At 37.1% G+C, this 14,307-nt stretch overlaps 2 protein-coding genes across 2 annotated transcripts; both read left to right on the top strand.

Moving 5' to 3' along the window:
* The first annotated feature begins 8,047 nt into the window (after nucleotides 1–8,047).
* LOC147537744 (uncharacterized) lies at nucleotides 8,048–8,362 on the top strand. Its single transcript, XM_086642834.1, has one exon. The coding sequence runs from the start codon at nucleotides 8,048–8,050 to the stop codon at nucleotides 8,360–8,362; it is 315 nt and encodes a 104-aa protein (XP_086498960.1).
* A 2,085-nt stretch (nucleotides 8,363–10,447) lies between these two features.
* LOC147537743 (Polymerase/histidinol phosphatase-like protein) lies at nucleotides 10,448–14,025 on the top strand. The gene is made up of 5 exons (XM_086643586.1): nucleotides 10,448–10,966; nucleotides 11,851–11,975; nucleotides 12,127–12,441; nucleotides 12,555–12,724; nucleotides 13,327–14,025. Exons 1-5 carry the CDS (start codon nucleotides 10,649–10,651, stop codon nucleotides 13,728–13,730), a joined length of 1,332 nt encoding a protein of 443 aa, XP_086499712.1. The 5' UTR covers nucleotides 10,448–10,648; the 3' UTR covers nucleotides 13,731–14,025.
* The last annotated feature ends 282 nt before the right edge of the window (nucleotides 14,026–14,307 follow it).

The following is a 14,307-nucleotide window of genomic DNA, read 5'->3' as shown; positions in this document are numbered from 1 at the left end:
AACGGAATAAACAAAAAATTTACAATGCATTAGAATCCGAAGACCAAGAGATTTCGGGTAGTTGAGTGAAAGTAGGAGACGAGGTACCTCTCAAAGAGACTTTGGGGGGAATTAATAAGTACAACATAAGTACTGCGACTAGGGTTGCTTCCCAGACGTAGCAAATGTCTTTGAACAGTGATATACACCTCACGAAAGTTGCTCAAAGTCTCCTCCCAAATTTGATGGAAACAACACACTGATTAAGCGAATCGTAAAGACTAGAGGGACGAGGATAATAGATGTTCGCCTAATGTTAGGTTTTGATGAATGGAAGATCATTATCCACTTCTGTTTGCAGACCAAAGACGAAGAGATTATGATCTACAATCATACGGTTAGTAAGGAAATGTTAAGTCCAAGAAGAAAGATGTGGGCAGTAAGAATAGACGTGATAAGAATGAATTTCAGACCTCGCCATCATCTGAATTTTATAAAAAGTTGCAGCAACCCTGAAACGACAAGACATTGCATCTTCCCGAAAATGGCAATATCTCTTAAATAACTCAGCGGAAGAATCAGAAAAAGGAAGCGTCGCCAATGTTAAAGTGCTTAAGGCGTAATTAAGTAACGATAGTTAATTACGAACGCTCCGAGATATAAGTCAACCTAGACAATCATCGCAAAGAAATTTAATGCAAGGGATCCAGGAATATTTCATTGATAATGGGAAAAATGGTACAAAACAAGAGTTGTGTACAATGAAAGGAAAAAAAAGATAAGTCAGGAAGTCTCTGAATCTCCCTCGGCTTCAGGTCCTCTTTTGGGGGTTGAAGGGTCACCCCTGGCAGACGGACCCTCAAAATGATCAGAGGGACAACCTTGTGCAATATCTTCCTTCAAACAACTTTGAGCAATTTCAGCAGAATCAACCCTGTCGTAGTCGCATTCTTTATCACTGTTAGAGTTGTCGATTGCTTTTCTTTGACGAACCTTCAGAATAACAACAACAAGCTTATCCTTTGAAAGCTCGTGTAAAGGAAGTGCGCTAGAAGGATGTAGTAGCATCAGGAGTACTACCATCCCGACCCTAAAACCTGCTTTGCGGTTTGCTGATGTAAAAAATTGTCAATCTTATATCAGTAAAAATAACGAATCCGTGATGCTGGAATTCACTTTGATCAATCCTGCTTCCGCTCCTTCTCCTTTGAACTTGGGGGAAAAATCTGCAAGGAGCTCGAAAACCTCTTCGACGCTCAAGACAGTCAGATTGCCCTTTCAGTTAAAAGAATTGAGTATTGAGTGAACTATGGAGTTCGTACCTTCTTCGAGGCGCGTTGATGACCTTTTATAGGCTGCTTTGCCGACTTTTATTAGGTGGCGTGATTGAGGAAGTTGAGATCCACCATCTTGGATTGAAACTACTATTTCGTATTTACAATTCCCTTTCAGGTTGTCCCGGATCTTTGATATTTAGGAATTCCTTTGTTTAAGGATCTTTGAATGATATGTTTCCGAGTTTTGTAGATTCTTTAAGAGATGTTTCCTGCTTGGGAGACTCTAAGCTTAAGTTAATTAAATACTTATGATCCACAATGTCTGGGATCTTTAATAAGATTTGGAATTAAGTCGGTAAGTTTAAACACGCTTCTACCTCCCCCTGTTTCGGGATTAAGGTATCGACCCTGCTTACGTAGACTTTCCCAACCTTCTCATAAATCTCAGGGCAGACCAGGTTGTATTTAAGTTAGGGTAGGGCTTAAGGCGCCTAGGAAAATCGTGCCGACCCCCCGTTCTGGGCTTGAGTGGCAGACCTCTTTCAGATTCAACCTCCCTGTTGACTTGACGCGGGTTGACCTACGGGCTTTCGATCCTTTCTTGACTCATTGAACTTAGTCAATTGATGACATTTTTTGGATGGTCCCGAATCCCGCCACTCCTTAGGTCGTGTTTGGCAGACAACATTCTAAGGGAATAATTTCTCCAAAATTAAAATTTTCAACATGTTTGGTTGACAATATAGAAAAAGTGAAACTTGGTAGCCAGTGACCTTTGTTTCCGCTTTTCCCCGAATCGTGTTAAACTCATGGCCCAACTTATTTTGGAGAAGATTTTCTCAAATCCAAAACCTTCCTAAAAAAATGAGTTGATCTCTTCCCCTCTCTCTCTGACACGTCTTCTCTCTCACTAAAAGCATTTGCCATGTCTTCCCAACTAAAAACTCATCCTAAAAATCAAAGCCATAAAGTCGCATTCACCATTTGAAGTAGAAGTTTTCTGTTTTGAAATCATAATTAAGTTCAAGCCAATCTTCCAATTTGTTTTTTATTTTTACTCATAATTTCATTATTATTATTTGGTTACTTATTTCACCCTAAATCTCATGATTTGTTATTGGTTATTTGTTACAAATCTTGGTCTAATGATGATATGCATTTGTTGATGCTATTTATTCACTTCTATCAGATTTTTGGGCATTTTTGGTTTTGTTCTTATTTACTTCTTTAATTTGGATTTCAATGTTTCTGTTGGTTGATGAGATTGAAATCCATGCATAAAGATTATTGTATTTGATTTTTTTGTGAAGGGGGTCTCATTAACTGCTCTCATTTCATTTTCTGGCTGAATATGGTTTGGAGTTGGGAATGAGTATTAAATTTATTTCTCTACATTTTGAAATTTAACTTTGAAATTGATGGGATGTTTTTATATGGTCTGGCATATACTTATGACTTTCATTACCTTTCTCCATTAAATATATAACAATGAAAAAGAAAATTAAGAAAAAATCCTTTCCAACGAACCAAACAGTAGAAATAAAGAAATTTAGATGGGGAATATGTTTCTTTGTGAAATTCTTCCTTGGGTAAATGTTTCTCTATTTTTTTACTATCAAGCACAATCTTAGTTGAAAATAGAGAAACTAAAGAGTAAAAAACTTAGAAGTCTTTCATCTTCTGTATGAACGTAGTTCTTATGTGTTGATGATGCACGAGTAATTTAAATAAATCTTTAAAGTTTAGAATATACCTGAACCAGGGTTGCGTGAAACCCAGTTGTTTTTCTTTTAACTAAAATATTTTTGCAATATTGTTTGTAAGGGATGCACTGCAGGGCTACTTGATGTGCCCAAAAAAGGTACACCCGCAAGTATATATACGTGCGTCAAGTAATAAACTCAGTAAGACCGTGGTCGACCCACAGAGATAGGAATGTTACTCGAATATCGAGAGAGTCAAGTCCATCGGTCTAGGTGTCACTAACTATCTTAGACTAAAACCCGAAAGATAATAAGTTGGGTTTTTGGATTGATAAATAAAGAAACAAATAAAAAGAACTAATCTATCTAAGTGAGATGAAAGAGATTCGGGAGAAGAGTCGAGTGAGAGAGTTGAGAAACAAACGATTGAGAGGAATATTTCGATCCACAAGATCGATAGTGACCAGGGCCGTGCAAGACCCAGTGCGGGCAGGGCGCCCGCACTGGGCCTCCCACGGGATGGGACCCACAGTTGTGTTTCCTTCGGTAATAAGTAGTTACCGGATGAGGCCCACAGTTCTTTCCTTTTGTTTTTGGTCTCCCCGTACTTTCTCTCTCTCTACGTCACCCCTTTTCTCTGTCTCTCTCTTACTTTCCAAAATTAATTTTAAAATTCCACATTACACTTTTTGATTACTTTATATGTATCTCACTAAATCTGGTTGCAAATCTTTTGATTTATTTAACTTACTTTACTAATTTATTCTTTCTAAATTCAAAAACAGACCAGTGTTTATGTTCTAAAATAAATTTCTTCAATCTAATCTTTCCTAGCCTTCTGCCCTTCTCCAACTTACACACTCTAAAGTCTAACCCATCACGTATAAGAAAAATGTCACTCAAGTTTCAGGTAATTATTATATTTGATGAATTCATCTATTAAAATATATTAATCAATATAATTGTTCAACTATTTTGAATTGTTTCTAATAAATTAATACATTAATCACAAGAATGATGTTTAACTTTTATTATTGGTGATAGTTTTTTTGTGACATTAAATTTTATTATACTTGTATTTCTTTTTACAATCAGAATAGGAACGAAAGATAATCTATCCATACTGAAAATCATACTTCAAATCTAGTATGATATTTTCACTTCAGAATTTGAAAAGAGAAGAAATTTCAAATTTGTTATTTTCGATGTATTTTTTTACTTTTTTTTATAGAAGGGGGGCTAACTAAGGTTTGGCACTGGGCCTCCAAAATCTCAGGCACGGCCCTGATAGTGACAAAGATTAATTATCTATTAGAATGGAAGGTTAGTTAACTTAACCCACACACATTGACAATCCGATCCTAAGCATAATTTGTCAAAATAAGCATAACCGATCAAAAGTTACTAAGCATCGACTATCAAACAAAGCAAACAATATCAAATTAGCTGACAATGAATTAATATGACACTCCTAAGTATAATGCGTCAAACTAAGTATAACCGATCAAAAGTTACTAAGCATCAATTATCAAACTAAGTACGCACTATCAAACTATGTGTCAACAGACGATTAAGATCAAGGCTCATAATTTATAAAATAAGACGAAGATAATTGAACTACCATTTAAACAAATAATTAATCATTTATCTCATATCAAATCATGCTTTAAAAGTATACGAATACAAGAGTTAGCTAGACACAGCGAAACTAAAAATAAACGACAAGAAGATAAAGAAAGACACTAGTTAAGGTAGAAAAGTTCTGATTTCCCCTTGGTAGTGTAAAATAGGTGTAAATTGCCGTATCTTCGTTGTTCGCCCTTGGTGCTCCCGCTGAGGGATGGTCCTCCTGCTATGGTGTTGATCTCGTCTATTATTTTCGCCTGTTCTTCGGGTCCTTTGGCGACTTTCTTGGCGGAGGTAGAGTTGAAGCAGATGTACTTCGACCAAAGATGCAATGCGAGCAATTTGTCGTATAGGACAATTGATGAAGAAGATCACGAAGTCCGGACGATTTAGGCGTCGTAGTGTTTAGCTAGAAACCAATTATAATCGTCAAATTACTAAGTAATTCATGGCTAACTTCGACCGGATCCTACATCAGGTTACGCCAAAGAATGTCTATTTGATCCATAGGATATGACTAGAGGGATGAGACATATAATCATGGGAGAGTCCCATAAATATGTTCCATAGGCCTAAAAGAAGTTTAGGCAAAGATAGTTCAAAAGACCCAAAAGAAGGGTAATTTAGCTGGGCACCAAAAGGGGTGATTTGGGGCCCAAAAGGGGACGGCCAAGCTTGGGTTAATTCTGCCCAATTGGGCATGATTTGGGTGGCCACAAGTTAGGGAATTGAGAAAATAGAAAGGGTTAATTCTGTTTTGACCCCCAATTTGTGACCAACTCGCCGTTTTGGCCCCCAATTGTGTCCGGCAGTTCGTTTTGGCCCCCATATGTGTCTGGCAGTTCATTTTGGCCCCCAACTTTTGTCAAATGTCCTAGTTTTGCCCTTATGGCATTTCTGTAAATACTTTTTTTCAACTTTTTTTTTAATTTTCATTTTGTTCTCTCTTTCATTTGTAGGTTCCTCGTCTCCCCACCCTCTTCTCTTTATCGACTCTTTCTATTTCGACTCCTAATACTCCATCATCATCATCATCATCACCTTTTTCATCAGTTTCCCTTTAATTTTCTTTAAGGCCATTCATCTAAGAGGGTAAAATAAAAAATCAAATCAATTCTTCTCCAAAAAAAAAAAAAATCTTTCCATAGAAGTCTAGGGAAACCTTAGATTCATCAAATAGAGAAAAGTCAGGAACCTAAAATTCATACAAGATACATTAGAGAGAATCATATATTCATAACATCAATTTGAAACAACAACAAAAGATGAAATCTAAAAGAAATGAAGGTTTGGTTTAAAGATAGGTTACCCTTAAAATCTCCATTTTCTCTCTCTAAAAGCATTATATTTCTCTCTGTCATTAGTAGTCTGGATTAACACGCCCTATCTTTTATGCATCTATCCCTCTTCTTGAATTTATGTTTGAAATTTGATGGTAACATGCCCCCCTCTCGATTCACATGATGACGGATCTTATTTGGTACAAAGGCTACCACATGACACTACTTTAACCATGGTGAAGGTGTTTCTAATCAAGGCTACCATCGCTGCTACTTCAATTTACTTCCCAGGATGCTTCCCCTTTTTCTAAGCATATTTAGGTCACATGTGATTGAACCCAAAATCCCTTTTACTCTCTTCTTCTAGTGCTTCAGCAATTTTTCCCTTCTAGATTTTTTTTTCTCTACTTGTTTCTATGGATGGAAAAGGGATTAGGTGATTTCTGCCATTTTCTTCTTTCTGATAATTCTTCTTCTTCTATGGTATTCTTATGTGAGTAGTTTAATCATGTTTGCTCTTGAAGGTGAAGATTTGAAATGGAGGGGTGAAGATAGAGATTGGGTTTCTTTCGAACTGGCTCTGTTCTTCATATTTGTTTTGGAGATCTATTCTTCCGACTCACTTTCCGGATTTGTTCTTCTGATTTATTTTTCTTCTCAGATTGTTCTCTTGGAAGAACTCATCCCCAAATTGAAGAGAGAGGGTAGAGAGAGAAAAAGTATGCAAATAAAAGATAGAGAAAATAAAAATATAAAGCAAAAAAGAATCAGAAAAAAATTTACAAAAAGGCCACCGGGGCAAAACTGGTACTTTACACAAAAATTTGGGGCCAAGACGAACTGCTAGACACAATTAGGGGTCAAAACGGCGAGTTGGTCACAAATTGGGGGCCAAAACGGAATTAACCCAAATAGAAACTAGTTTCTATTTTTGAGTATTTCCTAAATCTTATTCAAAATGGACTTTTAGGAAACCTAATTAGGATTTTACTCTAACTTAGGGTTCTATATAATGTCTCTTGGGACTTGAATAAGGTGTGGGAGAATTCTCAAAGAGCTTTCTTCTCTACAACATCAAGTAGAGAAATAAAGAAAGTTTATTCCCAAACTATCTATCTTGTCAAAGAAGAAGGAGTTCTTCATCAAACCACCATTGGTTTTGTAGCTAGCAACAAGGTGGGAGATCAAGTTGACTAAGAATAGAAACTAAGAATGCAATGCGAGTAATTTTTCAGATAGGCTAATTGATGAAGAAGATCATCAAGTCCGGTGATTTAGGGGTAGTAGTGTTTAGCTAGAAACCAACTACGATCGTCGAATTACGAAGTAATTCGCGGCAAACTTCGACCGGATCCTACATCGGCTTACAAATAAGAACGGATATTTAATCGGATGATATGACTAGTGAGAATGAGATATATAATCATGGGAGAGTCCCATAAATATGTCTCATAGGCCTAAAAGAAGTTTAGGCAACGATAGCATAAAGGCCTGAAAAGTGAGATTTTGGGTCGGGGCATCGGAAGGGTGTTTTGGGAATAAAAGGGCGTCCGACCATGATCATTGGGGTTCCCTAAGGGGACCGGTCAGATCTGGAGTTCCCCTCTCTAGGGGACGGCCACAACTTAAGGGAATAAAGAAAATAGCAACTAATTCTATTTTCGACTATTTCCTTAAATTTTATTGAAAAGGGCTTTTTAGGAATCTAATTAGGGTTGGACTCTAACTTAGAACTCTATATAAGAACCCTTAGGATATTGAATAAGGTGTGGAATTTCTCTAAGAGCTTTCTTACTCTACCACATCAAGTAGAGAGGAGAAAGTGAGCTAATTGCCAAAAGCTATCAACTAGTCAAACAAAAAAGAAGGAGTTCTTCTTATCAAACCACCATTGTTGTTTTAACTGATAAACAAGGTGGGAGATTAAGTAGACCATTTGGTGTCTCAAGTAGAGGAGTTACAATTGGAGCTCTTGGTCTTCTCAAAAGCAATTGGAAAGGTTCGAGGGAAAAATAACGATTAATGTAATCTCTAACTCTTAGTTGATTATTAGCTTATGCATGATGATCCTGAGAATACTAGTGTTTGACATTGGATCTGAAAGTAATCCACATACAACACTAGTAGGAGACTCCATAACCAAGCACACAGTGGTTTCAATCAATTCAAGATGAACTACAACATGACTGAATGGGACAAAACACTGGAGAAACTTCATGCGATGCTTCAGACAGCCGAACTAAATGTAGCCATAGTGGATCATAATACAGATGTTCTTATGATTCAAAATGATAGAGGGTTCACGAAAGGTGGAAACCAGAAGAAGAAACCTGCGTCCAAAGGAAAGGGCAAACGAACTGCTAAATCTAAAGACAAAAGTTCACCGTTTAACACCAAGTGTTTCTACCGTGATGGCAAGGGCCATTGGACGAGAAACTGCCCTAAGTTCTTGGAGGACAAGAAGAACGGAATATGTTTCCGGTTCAGGTATCGGTAGTTAATTTATCAAATATTGTCAAATTTCCAATTTGGTATGAGATACCTAATGCCCTATCATTGTGAATGTACAGGAGCAGCTGAGAACTGAGTATTTGGCTAATGGAGATAAGATTCAAGAGGGAGGAACTAAAACAGGCCCATATGGAACAAAAGCAGAGGTCAAAGACCAGACAAAACCTTTTAAAGAAAAGAAAGGCATCTGAAACTCGTTGTCTCAATATCCAATTAATACAGACAAACGAATATGAAAAATAAATCCCTGGTTGGCTCTTCAACTCTCTTTCCTTTCAGAATGGAAAAAGGATGGAGGAATATTCCTTGCGGTATAATCACTCCCCTAACCATAACTAAAATGACGGAGAACCCTGGGGGGTTAGCACCACTTCCTTGGGTGACAACTCCATTTAGAACGACTTCCTTGAATGAAACCGTGAACAAGTAACAAATTGAAAATTAAACTCGAATAAGGGTCTCATCATGAAGAAACCAGAAAGTTGAACAAAATTATCAGTGTAGAAATACAACTTAGGAAAAGTTGTCCATGAATAAGATCAAAGAATCAAGCAAGCTATTTATAAGCGGAAGGTGAAGAGCAAAGTCTCGAAACATACTTAAGGAGTAAATGAGAAACGTCTTGAAAACTAGCGAAGTAATCAATGCGCATAAGAAAATTGCGGCGAATCTTTGACTTAATCAACCATGCAATTAATGTGATAAGAAAAAACTAAGGCTTCAAGCCAATAAGAAGCGAACGCGTGTCCACCGCGTGATCAGACCATTCGTGATCAGTTACCCGAAGAATAATGAATAAAACGTGTGATCAGAGGATCAAAATCGATCAGACGTAAATAAATCAAAAAAGGGGAAACAAAATCTATTCTTGGGAAAAGATGAAGAGATTAGAGTCTCCCGTGTACGAAAGAACATGCAAGTAACCCCGGAAGGCAACCCTGGTAAAGAAATCTCGCTGCAGAAAATAATCGGGCTTGATTCAGGTATATTTTAAACATGGAAGATTTATTTACTTGATTTACTTAGAATTATTTGTGAAAATAATATAAGTTCTTCTACTCCTTAGTTTATCTTCTTTCGACTAAGGAGTTGCAGGACTCGTGATGATCCAAAAAATGATCATCAGTTGACAACGACCTATAAGTCAAGAAAAGACCAAAAGCCCAACGGGTCAACTCATATCAAGTCAACAGGGAGGCTGAATCCGAAAGAGGTTTACCACTCAAGTCCAGAACTGAGGGGTAGAAGCGTGTTTGATGCTTTACCGACTTAATCTCGAATCCTAGCAAAGATCCCAGACGGTAAGGATATTAAGTATTCATTAAACTTGGGATACAAGAGTCCCGTAGGGAGGAAACTTTCCCTAGAAGATCAACAAAATCGAAAATATGATCTATCCTAACTACCGAGTATCCTTGAATAAGGAAACTTGTCCATATATACGGGATGTTCCCAAATAGGAACCCTAATATCTCACAACTACAAAATAGTAGTTCCAATACAAAACGACGGATCTCAACCTTGTCATCAACACCACTTATAAAAAGTCGGCCAAAGAAGTTTATAAAAAGAAGTGAACTCGCCTGAATAAGGGACGAACACAATGATGCTCACAACAAAAGTATCCAAAACGTATACCATCAATCAAATATCCAATTCCTAAACTTGGCCACTCAATATTCAATAATTTAACTGCAAAGGCAATTTGAACGGCAAAAAAGTTTCTTACCTCCTTGTAGGTTTTTCTCCGAGTTTGTGAAGAGTGGATCGAGATTCAACACAACAGTCTCAACATCTTGAATGATGACAGAAAGACAAATTTTGACATATCACAAGCACTCTTTTCCGTTTAGTATAGCCAGAGTTCTTAAAAACTAAAAAGAAAAATTGAAATGAGTGGAAGACACATGAAAAGGTGAATATCCAACTATTATACCCCCTGGTTTAAACGAGGTACGAAACCTGTCATTGACTTTTTAATTTAGGGGCCACAATGTGAAGGTGCAAAGAGTAAAGAGACTAATATCGTAATATTGTAGTACTAACATATCGGGAAACGATAAATGTCGTCACAATAAAAAGGTCGGACAATGTATGGCCGCAAGTGGCTGAGCAATAAAATTGAATGAGAGATATGTCGTCATATGGTTTTGGATTGAATAACAACAGATAATACCCTAAACCCAATCTCACTCTCTCTCTCTCTCTCTCTAAATTGTTGATTAGATAGTCGGTGACAGAGAAGAGGAACAGCCAAAACACAAAAGCTCAGATGATGGGTGACCGTTATCCTGTTCAGAATAGCAGTAATAGTAATGGAACTAATTCAAAGAACAAGAAGAAAACGAAGAAGAAGAAGAGTAATGGTGGTAATAAGAAAAAGAAGATGACTTCAGAGCAAAATCAAGCTTCTAAATCAATTAATGAATGGGTATTTCTCGATTCGTCTTCATCAACTGTTGTTGATGATTTTGGAATACCACAGAGGAAATTGACAGATAAGGTTGTATTTGAGTTGCATTCTCATTCGATTTGTAGTGATGGGTATTTATCTCCTACTGCTCTTGTTGAACGAGCTCATAGAAATGGGGTGAGTTTTTCTTCTTTTCTTCTTTTATAGGAATTTCAGTTTATTCCTTTTCTTTTTCAGTACAAATCAGAGATGGGTACTTTTTTTGGTGTTTACTAGTGCTATATTTGCTATCATTTTCTTTGATTTGGTTACTTGTTTTTTCCCATTGTTAAATGGTTGATGAATTAGGATTTGTTTCATCTTTGATGCATTGTTCTCATGAATCTCATTGATTGTTTTTCTTCTTGTTTGTGTTATATCTGTGTTTTTAGGTCTTAACTGTTATGAACTTATCTAGGGCAAATGAGTATGATGAAGAAAATATTCATAAACAATGGTCCTTTACCATAAGCATTATATATATGAGAACCAAACAAGCTCATTTATAACTTTGGAAGCTTGATTCAAGCTCATGCAAGGAGTTCTATAAACCCATTCGAGATGTTTATTAGTTTCTTAGAATAATGATTTATTGAAGGACATTATAATATGTACTTACTTGTGGTCATAGCTGAATTTAGTCTAAGAGAAAAAATGGGTTTTACCTATCCATATAAAGCGCATCCTCCGCTTGCAAGTAAAGGTTATTAACAATGGAAGATCTGAAATCGAATGGCTACATAGGGCTACTGTTTTCTATTATAATGGCTCCTTATGGTGGTTCCTCATCATGTGAATATCGAATGAAATTATGGTGCCCCAATTTCTAAAAAGTTAGTTTTGAGGGGCGAGGGCACAATTATGCCACACTGGTATAGAGCTTTTCCTGCACTAAAATTAACGCAATAATCATTACATGAAGAGCCGTGGTTAAGTATGCTATTTCTGTTTTCTCTTTGTACTGTGATTTAGCTGAACAAAACCCGAACTGTTATTTAACGAGTACAATCTGTTCAGAACAGGTGAAAGTATTAGCTCTGACAGATCATGATACCATGAGTGGAATACCTGAAGCCTCAGAAGCTGCTCGTAAATTTGGTATCAGAATAATCCCTGGTGTTGAGATTAGTACAATATATACTCCAAGGTTATTTTCTATTCCTCATTATGTAATGCTTGTAGTTTTGAATAATTACATTCTTCAGTCTCACTCTTCCTCTAAGCTGAAAAATATTTTAGCGACACAAAAATAATTGTAGAACTAATCTTGTGCAATTTGGAATCTCGGTAACTGACAGAGGAGAGTCTGGAAATGAGGAACCTGTTCATGTCCTGGCATATTATGGTATTTGTGGGCCGTCAAGATATGATGAACTTGAGAAGTGTTTGGCTAATATAAGGGAAGGGCGTTACCTTCGAGCAAAAAACATGCTCTTGAAGTTGAATAACCTCAAAATGCCTGTCAAATGGGAACATGTTGCTAAGATTGCGGGTAATGGAGTTGCTCCAGGGAGATTGCATGTGGCTCGTGCTATGGTGGAAGCAGGACATGTAGAGAACTTAAAGCAAGCTTTTAGTCGATATCTATATGACGGAGGACCTGCTTATTCTACGTAATATTCCGTATCTTATAGAAAGCTTTCTCTGATTCGAGATTTTGCGATGCTCTAATAGAAAAGAATTCGTGTCTTCTTTTAACATGGGAATTATTGATTTTCTCTTACAGAGGAAACGAACTTCTTGCAGAAGAAGCAGTGCAGTTGATATGTCGGACAGGTGGTATTGCCGCTTTGGCACATCCATGGGCATTAAAGAATCCTGTTGGAGTCATTCGGAGGTTGAAAGATGCAGGACTTCATGCTATAGAGGTGTATAGAAGTGATGGAAAACTTGCAGGTATTTTTACATGATTCCAAATTCTCATTCTTCATTTATTCAAGAAATTTGTATATGTCAGCTCTGAGAATAATCTTACGGAAACTAAGGAAAGTCTAATAGCCCCACCCATGTTTGGTGAGCCCGCCGGAGTCCTCCTTCTGTTCTTGTAAATTGTTTTCCTTTATTTCCATTTTTTGGATACATGCAACTATGGGATGGTATATTATATATATGTATTATTATAAAGAAGAATTATAAGTCTAGTTGGGCCTAGTAAGTCCTAAATCAGCTAGATTGAGGCTTGGGGTGGGTGACTGAGGCCCGACTCCAAGGCGAACTACTTAGGCCTTAACCTAGTTCGTGATCCTAAGATTAGCACTACTTTTTCTTTTTTTTTTGGAAAATCAAAATTATATTAATTAGTTACAAAAATAATAAAAAAGGAAAAGTGCAGAACCACCTTTGATATCAATACTTGGATATCTCACAAAGGTTGAAAGCAAACTAGGTTGAATGCAGAGTTGAACTATTATACAGCATATCTTCTGCAAGTGCCTATGATGATTTATTTTTCACATCACTTGATTTTAACTTCATTTACCCTTTTATGTGGTTTACAGCTTTCAATGATATGGCCGATACCTATGATCTTGTTAAGCTTGGAGGGTCAGATTACCATGGAAGAGGGAACCATGACGAGTCCGATTTGGGAAGTGTGAACCTTCCCGTGTTAGCTGTAAACGAGTTCTTAAAACTCGCTCGACCCATTTGGTGCGATGCTGTCAAGAACATATTGCAGAGTTTTGCCGACGAGCCATCTAGCTCTAACCTTGAAAGAGTTACAAGGTTTGGAAAGATTAAAAATGTCAAGGGATCTTTGAGCTGTGGCAAAGATGTGGTTGAGCTTTGCTTATCGTCTTGGTTGACAACTGCAGAAAGACAGGCGGTGGAGTTTGAAGCTATCAGATTGAAGCTCTCCAATGCTGTTATCAATCAGACTAATAGCGCTGTAGTGGGTAGATAACTTCTCATATTTATCTTTGAATTTTGGGGTGGTATTACTGTCTTTCATCACAGAGTGGCCAAAATCTTTATTTGTTAAACCATAATAGGGTTGTCTTTTTGTTTTCCATTTGTTAGTGTAGCTGATGGGTAGGATGAATTGAGAGTGACAGGAATCGAAACTGTTTTTGTTTCAACCTTTTTCATAGATGAAAGGAAGGAGTTCAGGTTGAAAGTAGAGTTTTTTTGCCGTGACTTTATGATGTAATGTTAGTTTGAAAAAGGTGTTATGGATATTATTTGGCTTGAATTCCACCGTCCTATATTGTCCTGTCGGCAGGAAGGAGTTAGCTTCTCCGACTCTTACAGCTCCTTGTCATGGACAAAAGAAAGATTCGGCACTATATCTTGTTCTCGTGCTCACTTAAGACTGGCATGCTTACGTCAAGCCTTTCCCTCTTTCGGCCAAGTGACTATGACTATTGCAACCCAAATACATCTTTGAAATGTTTGGGCTTCACCCCATTCCTGTCAGTGATTGAGCAGGTGCACATGGTAACATAGTGTTCTTAGTTTCCAGTATTCTACAAGTCAAAAGT

Source organism: Eschscholzia californica, unplaced genomic scaffold (genome assembly GCF_041429995.1).
Source record: "Eschscholzia californica isolate CP2 unplaced genomic scaffold, dmEscCali1.0.p SCAF_5, whole genome shotgun sequence".
In the NCBI taxonomy this organism is placed as follows: Eukaryota; Viridiplantae; Streptophyta; class Magnoliopsida; order Ranunculales; family Papaveraceae; genus Eschscholzia; species Eschscholzia californica.
The sequence above is the reverse complement of the archived record's forward strand: the minus strand, read 5'-3'. Positions and strand labels throughout refer to the sequence as shown.